We start from the raw sequence: 18171 nt of genomic DNA on the forward strand, positions 1-18171 counted from the left end.
AGCATGTAATCAGCAGAGGAAGGTGAGCCATTAGATGAAATTTCACACCAATCTCACACCATCAAATCATCATTGATGGCTAGTTGATGGCTAACAATTACAAAAATTGCTGGCCCCTAACATTACTCTTTAAATAATATTATGTCAACATACAATTAGTTTCCACAAATCTTGTTTATTATTATTGAAAAAAGAAATAAAAATGGTAACACATTACCAAATAAATACTCTTAATTTTTTTTTTTGGATATTTGAAGGCCCAAATATTAGTGAAGTCTTTTATATTGACTTTTATGAAGAAAATGGTGTGTTGGAACTAAAGGCCCAAATTGGTAGAGATAAATAATAAAGAAATGGTTTTTTTTTGTAAAATAAATACAATAAATGTTTAAATTACAAATTCCACCTTGAGCATGCAGCAGTCGATAAACCTTTAAATGAAGTTCAGTACCGTATTGGATTAGTCATTGACTTGTTGAGTTGGGAGATACCGTGAAAAAAAAGAAGATAATTTTGAGAGTTTTTATCGATTTCTCGTTTACTTTATAAACGGAGATAAGTATAAACGTATCTCATTTCCAGTGTAAACGAGATAAGGTACAAATCCAGATCTACGTATCTTTGTTGTGATGGTGTATCCCAATTGTCAGATGAGAAACAGTGATAGTGAGATTATATTTGAGTATGAGAATCCTGCGCTGTTGCGCACTCAAAGAGCAAATTCTTTGTTCGAGTACGCACATCTATGATAGGGAGTGAAAAGAGGTTAGAAGAGTTGGGTATAGAATGCTAACACCGATGAAAAATGGTATATTTCGGTTTCGTCCATTTTGCCTCGATGACGATGAGCATGTGCGCCTAATGTAAGAACCAGAAATTATTAACTAATTAATTAACATAAAATAATAATTTAAATTGTCCGAAAATAGGTTCAAAAATTTATAATGTGAATTAGAAAATTTTGAGGTAAGATTTGAATTCAATAGAATATTTTGAATTGGAAAATATAATTTTTTACGAAAATTTGAATAAAAACGTGTATCGATAAATTAGTCATGAGGATAATAAAAATTACTTTTTATAGTTTTGTGTAAATTTTATTAAATAATAATATGTATTAAAGATTTATTTTTGAACATTTTTTGTAAGTGAATAATAAGAGTTTGTTAGGATGTTAATAAATTGTTAAAAATAAAAAAAAAGATTTATCGTATTTGATAAATTTGTAATAATAAAAATAAAATATTAAAAAAATTAAAAATATTTTTTTAGAAACTATAAACCTAGCTATAATTTATCTTTTCGTAAAAAATATTTTTATATCAGCATATTTAAACATAATTAATAAATAATATTTTTAACATAAAATATTAATTTTATATTTTTAAATTATTAAAAAATATTTTTTTAAAAGCTCACCCAATCAAATCCTAAAACTAACTTTTATAAAAATTAGTTTTTAATTATATAAGAAATTAAAACATGCGCTCGCTAGATAAGTTTTGAATCCTTTTAAATGTGAATTTTAATTTTAGTCTCTACAAAAATTCAGTTTTGATTTAATTTTAGAATTTGTTTAACATTAATTTTCTCTAGTTTTAAAAAATGATGATAATTTGAATTTGAAGGTTCTTTTTCTTTTCTTGGAAAATAAATAATATTGTTTCAATGGAATTCGCTCTTGTTGCCAAGTTAAGTCTTTCATCAATCTATTGCATATAGAAATCTAAATATTTAGTTAAATATATTACTTATTATGGTATATCAGAGATAATTACAATACAAGTCGCTTTAACTCATTTAGAAATTTTACAACTTTTATATTAGTTCAAACATCAGCAAACAATACATATATAATGAAGAGATTAAAAAAGTTTTAAAATTGATGATAATATTACTTTGGATTGAGATATGTCTCCAAACACTTTTAAATATTTGTATATTATCCATTAAAACGCCTCTCAAATTAAAATAGTAATGAGAATTAAATTTATAAAAAAAAATTATTATCAATTGCATTAATCCGATTTTGAGGAGTGTTAGAGTCAGCAGATTTTGTGATTTTTAGTCATCAATTAGTCATTAATAATATTTTTAATGGTGTGAGATTTTATCTAATGACAAAGAATTACTCATTTTTCTTTTACTGGTTAAGTCCTGACCAAATTTTAATAAAAGTGCTGGCCTTTCAAACTTTTTCAAAGTGTAAAATAGTTATATAGTTAAACTAGCATCAACAAGTGTTTGTGAAAATTATTCCATCTAATATAAATTTCATAGTTGCTTACCCTAATTTGTCATAATGTTTCCCTATATACTATATAGTATATAATATAATCTAGAACCTCCCATGGGAGAAAATAAGGTGAAAACATTTAATGTACATTTCATCATTTTCAATTACAATATTACAATCTATATATACTATATAGGCCTTGTTCATTTGCAGCATTAACTTGTATTACACTCCAAAAAAATATTACTAAATCAATATATAACTACCAATGGCTGATTTACATGCACTAAGCTGATATTTGGTCTATAGTTTTCAAACCACAAACACTCATACATTAACAATCATGCTTAGAATGTTATGAAATTAAACTATATATTATTCGTGGGGTAGTCATCAATAAATTGATATAATGATATACAAATTCATTTCATCTTAGCATATTAGGATTCTAATTTTCTCTTTTCAAAACCATGGTTTGAAGTGGATAAAAACTTAAGTCATTGTAATACATCTAATGAAATCAAGCGAGTTACATGTAACATGATTCTGAATCTCATATATGAAAATTGCTTCTCCTTTGAACATATCATGATATGTATGAATGCTACCTGTGAACAAACACAAATATCAAAGGAAGAAACAAACCAATTTTATACCTCATGAAGCACCATTATTCAAACTCAATGTTGTATCCAAGCGATAACATAATAGTAGAATAAAAGAGTGAAAAACCCGTGTTGGAGAAAAAGAACACGTGCAAAAAATAATTTTGATTATGAAAATCAAAAAAATTTTGCACGTGCCCTGCTTCTCCAACAAGAACTATTCACTCAATGAAGAAGAAGACACTCCACAAGCCTTGAGAATTTGATGAGACAAAGTGAATTTAGATGTTGAAGTTGAACTTAGCCGAGGGAATGACTCACTATTTATAGCTAGGTCCAAAACTTTGGAGAGACAGACATAGGATATTTTAATATTTTGTTTGACCGTACCACATTAAATTATAACTAATCAATCAAATTAATTATATACAATAGTATTTATACGTACATAATAAATTAATAATAAGTATAAATTGTATTTTAGTTTTTCTAATAAATTTTTTATTATCTATTTTTTAATAAAAAATATTATAAATGATTTTAAACTAATAAATTTATCATTATTGTGACAAGATATTGTATATTCAATTATGCATTTTCTTATTTTTAGCAGATTTATTAAGTGTTTAAACTAAAAAAAAATAAAATTATTTTTAGGTACAAATATAGTTACTCCAATTTAAAAATAGATAAAATATATTGATAACTTTTAACAAATAATAACATTGGTCATATTCAGTAACAGATAAATCTAAAAAATTTGAAAAGTAAAAACAAAGTATTCATAACATGACAATAATTTTTACAATTCTACTATAATAACAAATAATTTAGAATTTTATTCTTTTGGGTTTTATATTTTAAAAAAATTAAATAATCTTTTTATTTGAATAAAATATTTTTGTTTAAAATTTAATATTAAAATAAGTTAAAAAAATCATCATCTTTAATTTTAAATTAATTTAACATAATAATTTTATATATTATTACTAGAGTTAAAGTTAATAAAATAATTTTGATAATAATTTACTAGAGTGGAGTCAAAATTACTTATGTAGTAGGAACAACTAACCATTATTATTAAGAACTACTAAATAATTTTTGAAATTCTAATGCATAAATTCATCCCTAATCATATTATTTTGATTTAAAAAATAATACAATAGTAAATATAAAACAATTCTAGATAATAAAAATAATTTTTATAATCATTTATGATAATAAAAATAATTTAAAGACAAATTTTATCTCATGTTAACTTATATTTGTTCAAATCAATTTTACCGTAAAAATTAAAAAAATTTTATTCACAAATCATAAAAAAAATCTACAAATTCAATCAAATAGAAATGTTTGAAAAGAATTGGATTGAATGGTGGAAGCAACAAGGAAGGGAAAATTTCATAATGTAAGAGTGCAGATAGGTTTGGGTTTTGCGTGTTGGCATGCAAAGTTTTCAAGTATTATTGCATCATTTGCATGTGAGTTTTTGTGGGGAGGCTTCCTAGGTTGATATCATTCCCTATGTGTAATAGGCCTTTACCTTTTCTTCCCAATGTTTTTGGTGAGTTTTTAACAGAAATTTAATTTAAATATGGAAGTAAAAGAAGAGTTGGACTCGTGTATGGGGAAGAGGGGTGCTTTACTTTGTTGTGAGATCAGAAGAAGCAGAACTCGGATCCTGCGAGTTGTGTCTCTCAAGATGTAAAAAAAAAATTACGCAAATAAAAAAAAACGGAGAGTCCGAATTCCACTTTTCAGATTTCAAATTTCATCAGCTGCAAATCGGACCATGCGATTTGTGAAGCCAAATTTCATTACCAAAGAACTCGCATGGTCCGAGTTGTGTACTCTGAGTTTTTTCAAATTTTTAATACAAATCGGACCCTCCGATTTGTGTACTCTGAATTATTTTCAACTTTTTAAATACAAATCGGAGAGTCCGATTTGTATACTCCCATATTTTTAAAAAACACAAAAAATTAGCATGTTAAAGTGTATCACTCATATTACTTCCATATCAAAATTTTTTAGCCGTTTTTAACAGCGCAAGAATTTCAATGACTTGACATTAATACCAAAACACTGCCCATCATGGACTCAATATACTTCACGCCTGCCTCCTACTTCGTACATAATAATAAACACCATGTTGCAACCTTCTAGACTTGTAGCTACATCAAATCCAAAGGCTAACCAGATAAGTAACCCAGCCACTAACCCTATCCTTTTCCAATTCAAATACCTACGTCATTATTCATGTGCTTTTTAACTTGTATGAATGGTACTTGTATATGGATACAATCGTACTCTATATATTAAATTCACTTTTCATATTAGTTACTCATATGAAATATATATTAAAAATTAATAAAATAATACATATATATAATAATTTTATTTTTAAAGATCATATTTAAGTTAAATTAGTTTTTTATTATTTTTACTAATATATTTCTTATATTGTTAACGCGTTAAGTGTATCACATATCGCATTTTTAACCTATCATGTGGTGACATATTAAAAAAATTAATAAAAGAACTAACTTGAATTACATTATTATCTACTCATAATTTATTTATTATTAGATAAAATATGAAAAATTGTTTATTTATGTACATTAATTAATTAGCGATTATCTTAGATTAGTGCATAGTCAAAAGGATAATTACATTTTTACTAACCTATGATTCATATGAATACTTTGGCTTTTTAGATTAATAGTCAAGTCTTTAAAAAATTGAGCATTTTTCAAATTTGTCATTAAATTATTCTATTAAAACATTTCCGTCCACAATAATGTGAAATACTGATTGATAGCATACATCACACATGACATATTCAATTAGACGCTAATAAAATATGTTTATAAAAATTTATCAATTTAATTGTTAAGTCAAATTCGGTATAGGTTTTATGTAATTGGTAAAAGAGACTAAATTAATAAATTTTCATAAATATATTTAGTCAACATCCAATTAGACATGTTAGCTATTATGTATGTTGTTAACTAACATTTTAGATGATAAAAATTGTTAATAAAATAACTGGAAGACAAATATGATTAATTGTAATATTTAAAAGATCAATTTGATTCTAAAAATATTTTAGAGACGAATTTAAAAAATGCCTTATTAATTAGAGACTAATTTTATTATTAACTCTTAGTTTTCCTTTTAATACAAAAACCACTTTCAACTAGAGGCGTAAACAAGTACGAATAATCTGATTACCTGATTATGTTAGGCATTTTACCCAATAGGTAACGGATAAAATCATATTATACTTGACCTTAATTGATTCATGTATCAAATTTGTAGTTGCAGAATCCGAATCAACTCACCAATAACCTAATATATTATATTAAAAAAATAAAATATATAATATATAACTTTTACTAATCTTAATCTCACTTGAGCCACCATTTCTCTTTTTATTTTTATTTTCAAGTGTTACATAAATTTTTTTCATTTTTTTCTTTTTTTTCAATTTTTCTCACAAATTTAATTTTAATCGGATACCTGATTACTCGAAACAATCCATCCCAAAATTGATTGGTTTAGATAGGTTCGAGTCCAACTACAAAAAATACACCATCACAATTCAATCTAAACCGAACAAATTTAATCGATTCGATTCTCAAATTCACTCAAAACTGATCCAATGCCGACCCGATTATACTGCTACTTCCAACTTTTATCGCATAAAAAAGGATACAAAGCTAGGGGCAAAGAAGGAAGCTAGTTTCACAACAGAGAATTCCCTAAGAAGAAGTGGTGAGGAGGGAGTAATGAAACATTGCAAAGTTTGATGAATAGCATGCTAGGAAGGTGTGCCGTGCAGCAATGGTTTAAATCCTAGTTTAGTTTTTCTACATACACAAGCAGCAACCCCATCATTACTACCACCACCCCTACTTTGCTGTTCTACCATGCCAATTCAATTATGCACAAAGGAAAAACCATGAAACATGTCACACTCTATTCCTACTAAATTTGCACAAGCACTCATGTATCAATGCATTAAAGAACCGTAAGGTCTACTTTGAAGGAGAAGGGTGATATCTCTCTTTCTTGGGGTTTTACTTTGCAACTAATAATCTAGCTTTTTTTTTGGTTGCACATAGTGTTCCCATCCTAACAAGCCAAAAACTAATCTGTCGTGGATTTGAACAATAAATTTAAGGGTCTGTCACTGGCCAATGAGTTGCTACATCCACAATGCAAGATTCGAACCCCCAACACTTATTTAAACGGAAGGATGAGCTGGTCACTCGACCAACCCATAATAATCTAGCTTTATTATTAAGAATTCAATCTAATCCATATTGAAGAATTACAACTTCTTCATAACATTTGTATAAGTCCCCAAATACAGAGATTTTAAGAGACACAAACCTGTTTCGAGGGGGGAAAAAAATAATAGAATGACAAGCAAAATGTCCATTTTTTATTCTAAAAAACACTCACTAAACATCATCCAAGAAAGGAACATGAGATCAGTAGAAAGAAATCAACACCACTCTACCAATATGGTGTTAGTAGGTCTAGTTCCATGTATTATACATATATTAGAGCAGTTATGGGGCTTGTAAGAACGTTGGCCATGCCACTATCTTGTGGGATAAGAACATAGATTCTGGATGAGGTCATTATCAAATCTAAGGGTCTTTAATATTGGCGTGTGCACCATGCACTTGGGTTGGGTATGTTGAAAAATGAAAATGCTTTATTTGGTCAGGCACCACCCTACGATTCAAAGGCTTTTAAAACTCAATCATGCTCCCAAGCAGCTGAAATTCTACAGCAATTGATGTGTGTGTTTGACTATGCTTAAGAAAAAGGAACAGCAACACAGCCAAAAGTCACTTGCTTCTTTACCCCCATTAAATTTGGTTAAATGATTATGTATCTAACGGATTTATAAGAACAAGAAAAAGAAAGCAAAAGACTTATGTTTGGTTTAATGATTCCAGCATGGAACCACCACCAATCTACCATGTCCATGACCATTATCCCCCTCTTTATGAGTTTTGGAGAAGGTGAAAAATGAAAAAAAGATGTAAAGATTATATATATATATATATAAATGAAAGTCATTTATTTCAATTTTTTTCTCAAGGAAATTGCTTCCAAACAGCAAGTGAAGTCGTTACTTCCGTCACAATAATGTCATGGAATTGAATTATGTTTGGCCAAATTGCCATTTGTTGACTTTCTGTGAGTAGCTATTAGCCTATTTCACCTGCCAACATACTGGTTTAAATGAAGCACAAAAGTGAACAAAATGAAAACTATGCATGTTTTATATGGGGATATACAGAGTCATTGGCGTGCACCGCCCAGAGTTTCCTTTTCACTTTTTCAGGCACTAGAGTTCACAAAAAACCATGCAAAAAACCAAGTAGTGAGTGTTTTAGATATAGTTGACACTTCTTGCTTCTATTAATTCTATCTCAGTAGATATCCTGATTTCTATTTGTTCCTTTTGACTCACTCTATTGTGTATTATCAGTTATAAACCACTCACTAATATGTGTAGTTTATAATGGTAAACCATGGTCTAATTCAATGAGGGCATAACATTTTTTTTACCATTGTTTAAAACATTTTTCTTCAAAATAGCAGAAAAAGTACAAACCTTTCTCTCAGTAAAGATATATATAAGTTCATACATTTTTTACCATTAGTGTCTTGGCTTAAAGTTGAAATTTACATGAACAACATAGCGCATCTTAATTTGTTCTACATTATAAACAATGTACTCATTGTACAAAAGAGAGCCCTGCAATGCAAAGTGATAACAGAATAAATATAAAAAATCAAATTATAATAATGAAGAAATCTGCTGTTGAAATTTAAAATCTTAGCCTACCTTAAAGCTTGGATTTTTCTTGGGATTTCCTAGGGGAACAACAACCCCGTCCTCAAGTGCCTGGGCTTCAGAAAAATCTGGTGATGTTCCTCCTACTCCTTTTGTGCTGCAGCATGAGATTGCAAACATTTCAGTTAGAAAACTCCACTTGGCCACTTAAAATACTTCAATATTAACAATTGAGGAATTGGAGAAACAAACCTAAGTTTTCCTTCAGGCAACTTATCAGCATCATACTTTGCTGTTAGAAGTTCAGCCATGTCACCAAGTGCAACCTAGAGTACAGGTAATAAAAAATCACACTCTCATGAAGATGAATATCAGTATAAGTAATGACACAATGCACAAAAAAAACAAATCTATATAAAAGGAGAAACTAAACTAGTATTATAGTAAGTGAATGACATATAAGCTTTTTTTTTTATAAATTTGTCTATATCAAAACTAAACTTAGTTTGTAATAATATAGAGAAAAACATCTATTCATTTAACCACATTTGTACTAATCATAAAGAATAGCATCTATTTAATCAATTCAAAATCAATTTCATAATTTCCCACAATAAATTAACCAATTATATTATAAAAGATACCAAAGTAGTGCTATAATAAACTAATACATAAATTCTTAAGTTCTCTATAAATTTGCATGCCACCTACTACTACTACTACTACTACTACTTAGACAATTATTTGGAGAGTACATTTTGTTATTAAATTTTTAATTAATTCATAAAACAGTTCATCATATATGATCACACAAAAAATAAGTCGTGACATAATTTTAATAAGCAACAAATAATTCTAATTAGTCTATTTGAACATTTTGGCATATGTAACTATATAAGAAAGTAATAGTCATCATATACTATTCAAATAGACAAATATGACACTCATTTAAAATACAATATATATTTAACCCCAAAAAAAATCTCATTTTAGATTTTATATTTTTTCGCGCATCATGCAGATTTAAATCTAGTTAATATAAATTGAAATTTCAAAAGATGTGGATCAATGATGAACATATTGCAAGGCTCATCTTATAAATGGAACCTTGGGTGCAATACTCACATTTTGTTTCAGAAACATGGAAAACAAAACAATGAAAAATCAACACTGGAGCTCTTGTAGTTAGCTAACATGATTGACATGCACATCTTTTGGTGATATTGATGATGGGAGTTTCAATCCTAAAAACGTACTTATCCATGAAGCAACAATGTTTCACTAAAAGATAAGAAACAACCTCGCATAAAAGGAGCACTCCATCTGTAGCGGTATGAGTAGCATAGCAATAATTTGCACTTTTGGAGAACATGTCAGCAAAGTATACACCCTTCCCAAACATGTATCCGGTTACAGGTGCCTCAGGTGGAGCTATGCGTAAACCTGACAATGGTTCATCAAATTCACTCGGATATTGTAGCAACAGAACAATATTAACTTGTACAACAGCATGCACATGGATGCAATATTCAACAATTAAGAGAAGGAATGACCTTGAGATAAAATTCCAGTCCAGTTTGAGAGCCGAGAACCATGCCACAAAAGCATCCTATTTTTTGTGCCGCAAAACTGTCATATAGAGTGGAAACCTATAGATTTAATTCACTATATTATATTTGCAGAAAAAAAATTTCTTATTCAATCATGCATTAATCACACCTTTTTGAAGCGTTCAGCCTCTCCTTCTTTCGAAGTCCTGAATATTTGAACAATTTCCACTGAATAGTTTGAATGTGTTTCTGCATGAGTGTTCTTCATATATCTTTCAATCTGATGACATCAGCAGGGGCAACATGATATAAAATGAGACCAGTAGGAGTCAGGGTTAACAATTTATGCTTCACATCTCTAGCAAGGTCTGATTTAATATTTTACAGGAAAAGACAACATCATTACTTACCATGGAGAATTCCTTGCTACCAGATTCAACTGGTAAGAGTTCACAATGAAGGCGTTGATAATGTGCATAAAGGGGATCTCCCTATAGCAATTCCAAGATCAGTCATAAAGTATAACAAGTCTATCCAGAAAGTAATTTAGAAAAGTAGATATCATCGGGAAAGGAGTCCATCCTTTTTGTACAGGATTGTGTTAAATTGAACATCATATGTTTAATTTTCAAAAGGGAAAATATACCAATGGAAATAATTATTTCAAAATAAAATATTTTGTGATGCCTAACATACTAACTAGTATATGCTGTCCCTTCATTTCACTATGACAATTAAAAATAAAACCATATAATATTTTCTCACTCCAATGTTGGTTAGAAGCTTGGAATAAAATGTATCCAGAAGTAATTCATCATCACTTAGGGTTTAATTTAACATTTTATATCATAAACATAAATCATAGTTCAGCACCTATGGCAGTATCCAAAATAAATTTTGATAATGATGCTTGAAAATTTTCCAGATACTGCCAACCATCCACAAGAAAGAAGTTTAAACAAGAGATACCTGCATTTCTTCATCCTCCTTCAATAGCTTTGTCGCAACCTCAATTTCAGCAAGAGCTTCAACCTTTAATTGATTACAAGGAGCCAAAAAATATCAAGTTAAATAAAAATAGGTAAAACTAATTTACTGTTCTGAACCATTGCAAGGAAATTGAAGGAAGATGGTGAATAGCCTCAGGGGACAAGGAGGCTGCTGAGGTTAACGAGAAACAAAACAAGGCACTAAACGAAAATATATAATATAACAGCACCCATAACAAGTAGCCACCACATATAGAATACGTATAAGAAAAAAGAAAAGGAATAAAGGATTACCATTTCCAACTTTCGCTTTAACTTTTGAGGGGTGTCGATAACAAAATCTCCTGTTTATATTTCAATACCAATCAGTATGATTCCAAGAAAAGCGTGCACAAAACCCACAATCAATTGTGAAAAATTACAATTATAATTTAAACGATAGAATAAAACAATACATGGGCAGGTGGAAAAAGGTATGGGAGAGAGAGCTTACGCATTTTTCTGAATCCAAAATCATGAGGAATTACAGTGTAAAATTCTCTGTAATAAGCAACGAACCCAATTAGATAATGAGGTAATCCAATTTCTTAAAGCTCAAATGGAAAAATACAAGTCATGATATATAGGCAAATCAGCTCTTCGAAAAGCAAATAGGTAAGAAAAGGCAAAGGACTTCAACCGAAACAATAAAAGAGCATAGAACATTGAGAACAACAAAGTACCAAATCTTCTTACCCACTTAATTGCTCAAGAGCTCTCCTATTAGATTTATCAATCACATCAGCAAGTCTTTTGAGAACTTCATAGCCCTAAATTATTTAAGAAATATAAATGGTTATTTTTCTAGAAAACAGGATGTAAAATGCATGCAAGTTGAAACAGCAGTTCCCAACATGATGTGAACAAAAGATTCATCTACAATATAACTTGTGCGTGCATCAAGATTTAATGACCTCGGGTTTAACTTTCATATTCTAAAAGCAGAGAGAAAAGAAGATCAAAGGGGGAAAAATTTTTCCATATAACACTGAAACTTCACCTCATGGTGCAATTTTTTTTCCACCACCAATAAGTACCCAGATGTACTTTGGTTGTTCAACAGTATCAAAGAAATTTGATTTTTCATCAACAACATTATAGAAGCACAGAAAATTAGTATGAGATGAACTTCTAAAGGAACAATAGATTAAATTAAACATATGCCAAAAAATAAAGTAAAATAAAATAAAACTGTGCTGCCCTAATACTTACCTTTAGAATTGTTGATTTGCTAAGTTTTCCAAGGGGCAACTTGTTTGCATTATACCCTGAAAAAAGATCCCAGAGCTAAAGATAATGAATATTGAAGTAGGCTATATCAAAATTTTAAAGAAGGGGTTTCAAAAGCATGACAATGAGTATTGATTTGATATTGTTGTATCTTTGGAAACCATCTAGTTGATTTAAAAGACTAAGCTGAATGTCTAGCATGCTTTTGGATAATATGATCTAGAACTCATCCAATTGAAGGGAGCAATAACTAACCTATTTCCATCATTTGCTGATTCATCATGCTCACATTGCAAACAAGAGATATAAACTTTGCAACACGGGGCTCAAGTTTTGATTCCAGAGGTTGCTTTTTCAATTCATGGCCAGCACTTTCTGTGACCTGAAAGCAACAGCCCATTTAGAATGACCAACTAAAATAGTTTCTTCCTCCTTTAGGTTCCTCTCCACCAGCATAACCACAAGGGAAGATAACATCAATTACCGTCAACAAGAAATGAGTGAATCCCTTTCCAAAATCCATAAATATGAAAAAGAAAAATTCCTCTTATATAAGATAAAGTGAACTAATTTCAAAATCAATGGAGTGGATGAGAATTAGTTACAAAAGGCACATTAAGTATTCAAGTTACATGAGTAAAAGGAAAATGGATTATGTAATAAGGGGAATAGTCAAGACAATAGAACTCACTGTAGATTCTTCTTCCTTGCTGCTGTAATCCATTTCCAACCATACATAACTCTTTGGGTAGCAAATAAAGTTTTTCCTATCAGACCAAGCATTCTTGGTCTTGGCCAAAAACTTCTCTTCAAACTCTACAATGGCATGCGCACTTGATGTGAAAGGTCCGTGTATCTTGTCTTGACCCTTTACACCTACCCTTCCCCATCTATTGTAAACAAGAAATTTACTACCATCATCGGATTCTGAGAGCAATTATGACACAGGTGGTCAGAAAAACCAGTGGAATGATAAACACAAAAGTAGAGCAAACTTTCAACAAGCCAAGTGACACAAATTTGCGACTAACCAAGAACTTGAATCACATAGAACTTGTTATTGTTGTCCCCAACATTTGTCTGGTTTAACATGGCATCATAAACTTCACCACCCTGCATCGTATTAAGAAAAGCACTGGTCAATTTAAACCCCTACAAGTAATTAACTATCCAAACTGAACAGAAGGTATCAATTTCAACAACAGTATCTCGCTAACAAAATTTACAATTCAACAACTATTAGAAACTTGCCAGTTGCAGAACATGATACTGTGATTTGATATGATCCGGCAGCCACTGATCAAGAATAGCAGCACCCTTTTTGGTTGCAGTCACTATCTTTTCCTCCTCTTTACATGATGTAGCCTCCTCTGCAGACACATCATATTCACTACTCTAAATACTAACAAGGAAGACCAAATATGCAATGCCTATGCTCAAAACTAAGTAACAAGGAAAGTGATAACCCATTCTCAGAATCATCCATTTCACTCCCAAATCTCAAAGCATCCACTATAAGATGTTTATATAATAATGAAGCACTAGTATCCTCAATCCTCATTTTTCTTCTCAGACAATCAAAGTCAGAGTTGGAACTTGAAACTTAACATGATTACATTTGAACTTAGAAACAACAATAAATAACCCATTTTAGGAGGCAATATCACAATACCTCCTTTAGAAGTTAACTGGGGATCGAAAAATTAACATGTCAGGATTAGTTTTCACATTCTATAGAAACACCTATATTGCGTTCTCGGTCCACACTATTGAGATTAAAACATTCAAATGCAACAAATATTCACAAGGATAGAACTTCCATCAATGGAAAAGAAATTCTCCCATATCAAAATAAGAACTTTTAAAGCCATTTGCATAGCATCAATGAGAAGCATACCATCCTCTACATTATCAGAACCGTTTCGCAACAGCTGAGAGATTCTTTCAACCAATTGTTTCTTGGAACCAGAGGCCGGAATTCCATGAAGGGAAGCTTGTTGTCGAAGCTGCTGAACACTCAACTCACGAAGCTCCTCAATGGCAGTGATTTTGTTACCATGATTAGAGTCACCATTCTCACCATCATCACCTTCACTCTCTCTCACTCTCTTATTACCCGCCAATAACAAAGTATCACCATCAGCACCAACACCAGAACCAGAACCATCAGCATTACCAACAGAATTTTCCTTAGCTTCTTTGCGAAGTGCGGCGTCAAGTCTCCGAATCTGTAGAACAATCATCCTTCAAAATGCACTAGACTCTAACTAATCTAACTCGAGTAATAAAATAAATAAAGAAATTTAAACCAAAAAAAAAAAAATTTATCATTCACATAACTCGAACTTGAGAATTACTTAAGAAAAAACTAACTTTGAACAACATGAACTAACATTGTACACATCAATGTCAAAATTATACTCTTCATTTTTCAAATTGGAACAAAAAATGGTGAATAGTGCGATTACTGTGAGAGTGTAGTGACCACTAACCAGAGTGGGTTTTGTTCCAGTAGTGGCGAGTCCACGTTGTTGGAGGTGAGCTCGCAGTTCCTCCACCTTCAGTTTACTTGACATGTTTTCTTCTTCTTCGAAGTGGAATCGATTTTTGGTTGGAAGCGCTTTTTTTTTCTGGCTCTGAAAAGCTTCTTTTCAAAACTTCGAACGAAACTTTTCCCAACACTGAAGAGGAGGATAGAACTTTATATACGACGTCGTTTTACAGGGACAAGGGCTAAATCGTCAATTTCTGAAGTGTGCTTCGCACGATAACACATTATTTATATATATTATATATATATTACTTTTGTTTAAATAATATAATTTTTTTATTTTTATTTAGAGATATCAAATTTAAATTTCACTTCTAATTAAAAAAAAAATTTAACCAATTAGAGATTGTTAGAGCCAGTATCTCTTGTCTCTTGAGGTCTTTTTAGAGGTATATTCTTTTTTGCTCAACTCTTTTTTTTTTTTTTACCTCTATAAAAATAATCTAATCAGCTTTTATAAATTAACCGAAGATTAGATTACTCTTATTTTAATGTTGGGCTCAATTTACCTTAGTTTTGATTTTTTTTAATTGGTCCCTTTTTTTTTGGTCGATGGGTCATACTTTGTTTTTCGTTTAATCATGGGTTGTGGCTTTTGGACCTTTTAACCTGTTTGAAATGGCATTAAGTTTTTGTTTGAACCTTATTCTATAAGAAAAGCCCAGTAGTAGGGCAAATAAAAAGCTTACGAAGAAAAAAATGATTCAAAGTTCAAAACAAATGGAGGAAAAAAAAAAGAGTTCAAGGCCGAAACATTAATGGAAAAATAATAGAAGAGTTGCCTCTATTTGTCTTGAAAAAAAATACAATCTTGAGTTCTTGACACTTGTGACTTGACAACCTAAATTTTGTTTGACAAAAATTAATGGATTTAATTACTTTATGTACATTAATGTAAAAGCTATGTCTACACTAATATTCAATCAAATTTTATATTATGGAATTATATGATAAATATAATTATGATCGCTAATGCAACCTTAATTTTAATTATATTTTTTAAGTCTTATCAAAACTTTATAATCATTATAGACTTATAGTATACATAAATAAAATACCTTTTATATATTAGTATTATGTTACAACAAAAATGTTAACTCAACTATCTATTATCTAATATAAATTGCAGATAACTCTAACTATTTAATTGATTTGATAACAAAAATGCACTCTTAATATATGACAATTAAACCTTCTGAAAAGAATAAATTGATTTTTTTTTGTGATGATCCTTATTATTATATGTGAATTTGTTTGACTAATGTAAAGAATTCTTTAAATTAATAAATTTCTCATTTTATAAACTATTTACTTTTTTTATTTTTTCCCATGTAAAATTATTTTTATGTATTTTCTGTACTTATAATATTAACAGAATCTAGTTGAACTATCCTCTGAATTTTTTTCAGTATGATGAATTAAATATTTTAGAAGACGTTCAAGATAATATGTTATAGAAAAAGTATAAGTAAATAATGAAAATATTAAATAATATGAATAATAAATATATCGAATATTTATTTTATTAGGTGTGCGGATGGTTATTCTAATATTAAGATTTTGGTGAATAATTTAGAGATGTAGTATATTTTAATTTAATTAATAATTATTCATATTATTTAAAAAAATTATTGATTACTTAGCATTATTCTGTGTGATAATATTATAATAAGACCCTTTTTCTTATCACATATATGATAATAATTTATTAATGTAGAAGAATGCATTCACCCTATTTTTTAATTAACGCCTACACAAATGTTGTGTTGTTTAGGACTTGATATTTAAATTAAACATCGTAGTTATATCCAAGCTAATAAGGGATCATCTTATGGAAGCATCTTAATAATATACCAAATAGATAAACATGATCACATGACTTTTATGTATGTTGGGTAAAGTTAGCGTGAGTGATGTGGAAACTATATAAATAATAATAACAACAAAACTAAGCATGTCCTGGGTATTTTAAATTCGATAATAAGAACAACTAACCTTATCTTCAAGTACGTATTTAAATTAAATTTAGCGTTTATTTTTTTTGTAAAAATTAGCATGGTATTTAAACATCTTACTATGGGACAATATTCCTCCGGAAAATTTTAATAAGCAAAAACTTTTTCTTCCAAACATAAAAAACAATCATTATCAGCATGCTAAGGATCTATTTCATTCCCTACATTTATTTTTTCGGCGTCCTGTATTTTTTTATATTTAAAAATATTAGATAAATTTAATACCGATTAACGTACTAAAATCAGGATCTGTATGAGATTCAGGTCCAACTATGGCGGCACATGAATCGGATAATATCCGTATATTTACGGTAATTATCTGCATTCGATCTGAATTTTGTGGATATTATTCGATCCGCAGAACCATCGAATCAGATCAGATCTGCACTATAGTATGATCGGATTGCGGATTTGGCAGTGATATCTGCAGATTCGATTCGCAAATTCGCATATCCGCACATCACATATAAATAACATAGTTTAAGAAAATAAATCTTACTGTGATATAAATTTTAGTGTGTTGTTTTATAAATTTTATGATATCTTATTTTTTATTTTTTATGTTGTACTTCGACTTAAAATAATTAAACTTAAATCTTGTGTTATTTTTTTTTGTTATTCAAGAGAACTTTTATTAATAATATTTTAGAATTAAATATGCTTAAACAGGTGAAAAATGAGTCTTTTTTTTTTGTAAAAATAACCAATGAAATTTGAAAACATTTTTCTTTTTGAATTATGCGGATATATCCGATATCTAATCTAATCTGCATACTTGCGGATCAAATCGGATTGGATCCGACCTAAAAAATTACGAATATCATATCCGATCCGATCCAATAAATATAGTACAGATCAAATAGAATTTTAAGCTATGTCCAATTCAATTCAATCCATGTGCAGCTCTAAATTCAACGAAGTTTTACGAAAATATTTATTGATTTATTTTTTTTATATATCAAAGAACCTTTCAAAACAAAGAAAAGGTTGAACCTATGTTCTTTTGGAATGTGTGATCAGAACCTTTGCTAGTTTGCTATATCAACTCACCTTATCATTCTTCTTACTATTTAAATAAAATATTTTTTATAAAACTAAAAAAATAATTAATAAATATATTGATATATTTATA

The 18171-nt window shown here is 29.4% G+C and overlaps 1 protein-coding gene across 1 annotated transcript; it reads right to left on the minus strand.

The window, feature by feature from the left end:
• Window positions 1-7980: 7980 nt before the first annotated feature.
• On the minus strand, window positions 7981-15149 carry LOC107475968 (poly [ADP-ribose] polymerase 2). Its single transcript, XM_016095678.3, has 18 exons — window positions 14966-15149; window positions 14371-14701; window positions 13725-13843; window positions 13505-13586; window positions 13165-13400; window positions 12729-12855; window positions 12456-12511; window positions 11940-12013; window positions 11698-11744; window positions 11499-11548; window positions 11185-11247; window positions 10626-10706; window positions 10385-10495; window positions 10219-10294; window positions 9966-10108; window positions 8918-8991; window positions 8717-8822; window positions 7981-8626 (listed from the first exon to the last, which is right to left on the minus strand). The coding sequence occupies exons 1-18, from the start codon at window positions 15047-15049 to the stop codon at window positions 8528-8530; spliced, it is 1959 nt and encodes a 652-aa protein (XP_015951164.1). The 5' UTR covers window positions 15050-15149; the 3' UTR covers window positions 7981-8527.
• Between the last annotated feature and the right edge of the window lie 3022 nt (window positions 15150-18171).

The sequence above is a fragment of the Arachis duranensis genome, chromosome 2 (assembly GCF_000817695.3).
Source record: "Arachis duranensis cultivar V14167 chromosome 2, aradu.V14167.gnm2.J7QH, whole genome shotgun sequence".
Lineage (NCBI taxonomy): Eukaryota > Viridiplantae > Streptophyta > Magnoliopsida > Fabales > Fabaceae > Arachis > Arachis duranensis.

Excerpts from the sequence above, each read along its gene's own strand:
- LOC107475968 (XM_016095678.3), bottom strand. The coding sequence starts at position 15,049 with ATGTCAAGTAAACTGAAGGTGGAGGAACTGCGAGCTCACCTCCAACAA. Across the intron at positions 12,856-13,164 it reads GCAAGGAAGAAGAATCTACA|GTCACAGAAAGTGCTGGCCA; the intron begins GTGAGTTCTATT and ends TGTTGCTTTCAG. Across the intron at positions 10,707-11,184 it reads AGGAGGATGAAGAAATGCAG|GGAGATCCCCTTTATGCACA; the intron begins GTATCTCTTGTT and ends GAATTGCTATAG.